Here is a 2,939-nt window from a genome sequence, read left to right as displayed (position 1 = left end):
TGCTCTAGGGAAGATGCAAAGGCTGGTATCAGGAGAAGTTTGTTCAAGGTCCACATCCTCCAAGGAAGTGGGGAGCAAAATCCCATGGGACTACAAAGAGAAAACTACTGGGGAGTAATGGAAGAGGTCTTCACTTGAGTATTGTTGCTTTACAATGTTGTGTTAGTTTCTGCTGCACAGCAAAATGAATCATATATGTATATAAATATATATCTACATCCGTTCCCTTTTGAACTTCCTTCTCAGCATCACTAATTATTAGAAATCTTCACTTTTGCACGAAGCATATTTGATTATTTTTAAAAAGGAATATAAAACTATTTATTGACCACTGTTCACCAGTATTTACAATAAAGTAAACAACATACAGTTGAATAACATTCTGATTACTACAAAGGTATTGTTTTTCTTGGCATCTGCTGAACTAGTAACCCAAAATACTGAGAAAATTGAGCCTTCATGTAAGGAATAGGTTGGGGTGAAGTCTGAAAAAACATGCAGGTCAAGCATAGATTAGAAAAGTTTGTTCACTCATTTATTCCTGTAGATCGCAAATTGCCAATATCTTAAAATTATCTGATTAGATTTCCATGAATAAATCTGAGACATCCCGTATATCACAATCTTTCCTAAATATAGCACAGAGACTTTAATTTCTTGTAAAACAATGGTTCACCAAAAGGAATCATCAAGTGTCCATTTAACTAAGTTTTGCTTTGCTGATTAAAACATACCAGAATTTTTCTATTTTTTTCACTTGGTTGGGGAGGTTGTTATTAGCGATAAAAATTTTCCTTCCAGGGTTTCTGCATATAAAACTGCATTTATGCAGATAAGTATGCAGATTCTGATCAGTTCAGTTCAGTTCAATCGCTCAGTCGTGTCCGACTCTTTGTGACCCCATGAATCGCAGCACGCCAGGCCTCCTTGTCCATCACCAGGGATGCTTTAAAAAATTACCCAATTTAAATTGCTTAATTTGTCTAATTAATTACAAAATTATTTAATTTGAAAGTTTAAGACTTAAGTATTCAATTTAAGTTGAAGGAATTTCTTATATTGCTTAACATGATGGAATTCCAGAAACATGGGCTTGCTTATCCACAGTTATGAAAGGCTGTTGTTTAAATATATTTAGCAAAACAAAAACCACAACAAAAAAAATCCTCCCAAACCATTTACATTTGTATTTTATACAAATACAAGAAACTTAGAATGGGCCTTAGGCATATACGAGTTAATGCAAATTCTAAATTCTGATTGAGTAATGATTATGGAGATTTCCCCCAACATTTAGAAAGGTTGTTCTCTAACGCTGAGAAAATAATATAACCTAGTATCAAATTCTTTTCTGCTGAAGGAAGCAACTACAGAAAGCTTTTATTTGTTCTAATTAACCAGTGCTACAGATAAAAAAAAAAAAATGTAACTTCCCCAATACTACTTCAAAATGAACATATCAAACTTGATTTTCATTAAAATGTAGTTATTTCTTCACACTAATAAATAAAAAAACCAAGACCTACATTTTATATACATATATAAATATATATAAGAAACGATGCAAACAATTATTGAGCCTCATCTTCTGGATAAGAATGCTTAATAAAAAGCAATTACAATTTGAGGACACTTCAAGTTTGCCTCTTTGGCAGCACCAAGTTCGCCTCATCGGAATCTTTCTGTTTCATGAGAAACAGTAATTCCCCACTGCTGTCTGTGGCACCAATTATTTTTTCTGCATCAAGACCTCTGGTAAAACCTCTTGATTTATCAGCAGCATCTCTTTTCTTCTTTGATTTGCTATCATCAGATTCACTGTCAGACAAAGATTTTCTTTTTGTTTCATCTTTTTCTTTACCAGCTTTTTGACAATTAAGAAATACTTCAATTAACTCTGGACAATCTAAATTTTCTTCAGTTTCCGAAGTCTTGTCTGCATCTGTAAATCCCTTCCACTTCAGGAAATACTCCACCTTCCCATTCACTACACGGTGGTCCAGTACTTTTTCTACTACAAATTCTTCAGGTTCTGCCTCTTCAACTGTTTTACTCTTTCCATTTTGTTTCTTTCCCATTTTTTGCAACATAGTTTTATTGGAGGCCATTTTTTGTTGCAGACTTGAAGAGCTATTAGTCACAGCCTCTGAGTTGCCCTGGGTCCCAGGTCTGCAGAGTCTCCTCCGGCCCTGCACGCCTCAAGCTCCGGTCACATCCGAGGCGGAGGGCATATATTTGATTTTGAAAATGATCTGAAACATACTCCTGTAAACCTGTCTGAGATTCAGTTTCCATATCAATAATTGGAATAACAATACCTACATTTCAGTGTAGATCACTGGTGGCTCAGACGGTAAAGCGTCTGCCCACAATGTAGGACACCGGGTTCAATCCCTGGGTCGAGAAGATCTCCTGGAGAAGGAAATGCAACCCACTCCAGTATTCTTGCCTGGAAAATCCCTTGGATGGAGGAACATGGTAGGCTACAGTCCATGGGGTCGCAAAGAGTCGGACACGACTGAGCGACTTCACTTTCTTTCACTTAATGATCACTATCTGCCAGGCACAATTCTAAACACAACAAATTTTCACTCACTTAAACTTTATAAAAACCCTGTGAATACAGATACCATTGTTATCTTCATAGTACAGATGAGAAAACTGAAGAACAGAGAGGTTGAGTGACTTGCCAACAGTTGCACAGCTAGCAAACAGGAGCTTCCAGACTTGAACCCAGACAGTCTAGCTTGAGAGTCCACATCCTTATAATGTTACTTAACTGTTAGACTAGGTTGAACTTTCTGAATTCTCTATCATTAAAACCTCCTAACAACTTACCCAAACAGAAGGAATTTCTACTGTATTTTCTTTCCCCCCATTAAATTTAGCAAATGAGTTTGAGCAAAGTCGGGGAGATAGTGAAGGACAAGGAAGCCTGG

General features: G+C 36.4%; 1 protein-coding gene across 2 annotated transcripts; it reads right to left on the bottom strand.

Moving 5' to 3' along the window:
* Positions 1-1,634: 1,634 nt before the first annotated feature.
* Positions 1,635-2,108, bottom strand: LOC136154238 (chromobox protein homolog 3-like). Of its 2 annotated transcripts, XM_065916509.1 has the most exons (2): positions 1,943-2,108; positions 1,730-1,869 (listed from the first exon to the last, which is right to left on the bottom strand). In XM_065916509.1, the coding sequence occupies exons 1-2, from the start codon at positions 2,106-2,108 to the stop codon at positions 1,730-1,732; spliced, it is 306 nt and encodes a 101-aa protein (XP_065772581.1). The 2 variants fall into 2 exon arrangements, with proteins under 2 accessions (XP_065772580.1, XP_065772581.1); XM_065916508.1 differs by having other exon boundaries at positions 1,635-2,108.
* Between the last annotated feature and the right edge of the window lie 831 nt (positions 2,109-2,939).

This window comes from Muntiacus reevesi, chromosome X, assembly GCF_963930625.1.
Source record: "Muntiacus reevesi chromosome X, mMunRee1.1, whole genome shotgun sequence".
Taxonomy (NCBI): domain Eukaryota; kingdom Metazoa; phylum Chordata; class Mammalia; order Artiodactyla; family Cervidae; genus Muntiacus; species Muntiacus reevesi.
Note: the sequence above shows the minus strand (reverse complement) of the source record. Positions and strands in the feature narration are given on the sequence as shown.

Bases quoted from the DNA above. Each gene is read 5' to 3' on its own strand.
- LOC136154238 (XM_065916508.1), bottom strand. From the start codon at position 2,108: ATGGCCTCCAATAAAACTATGTTGCAAAAAATGGGAAAGAAACAAAAT.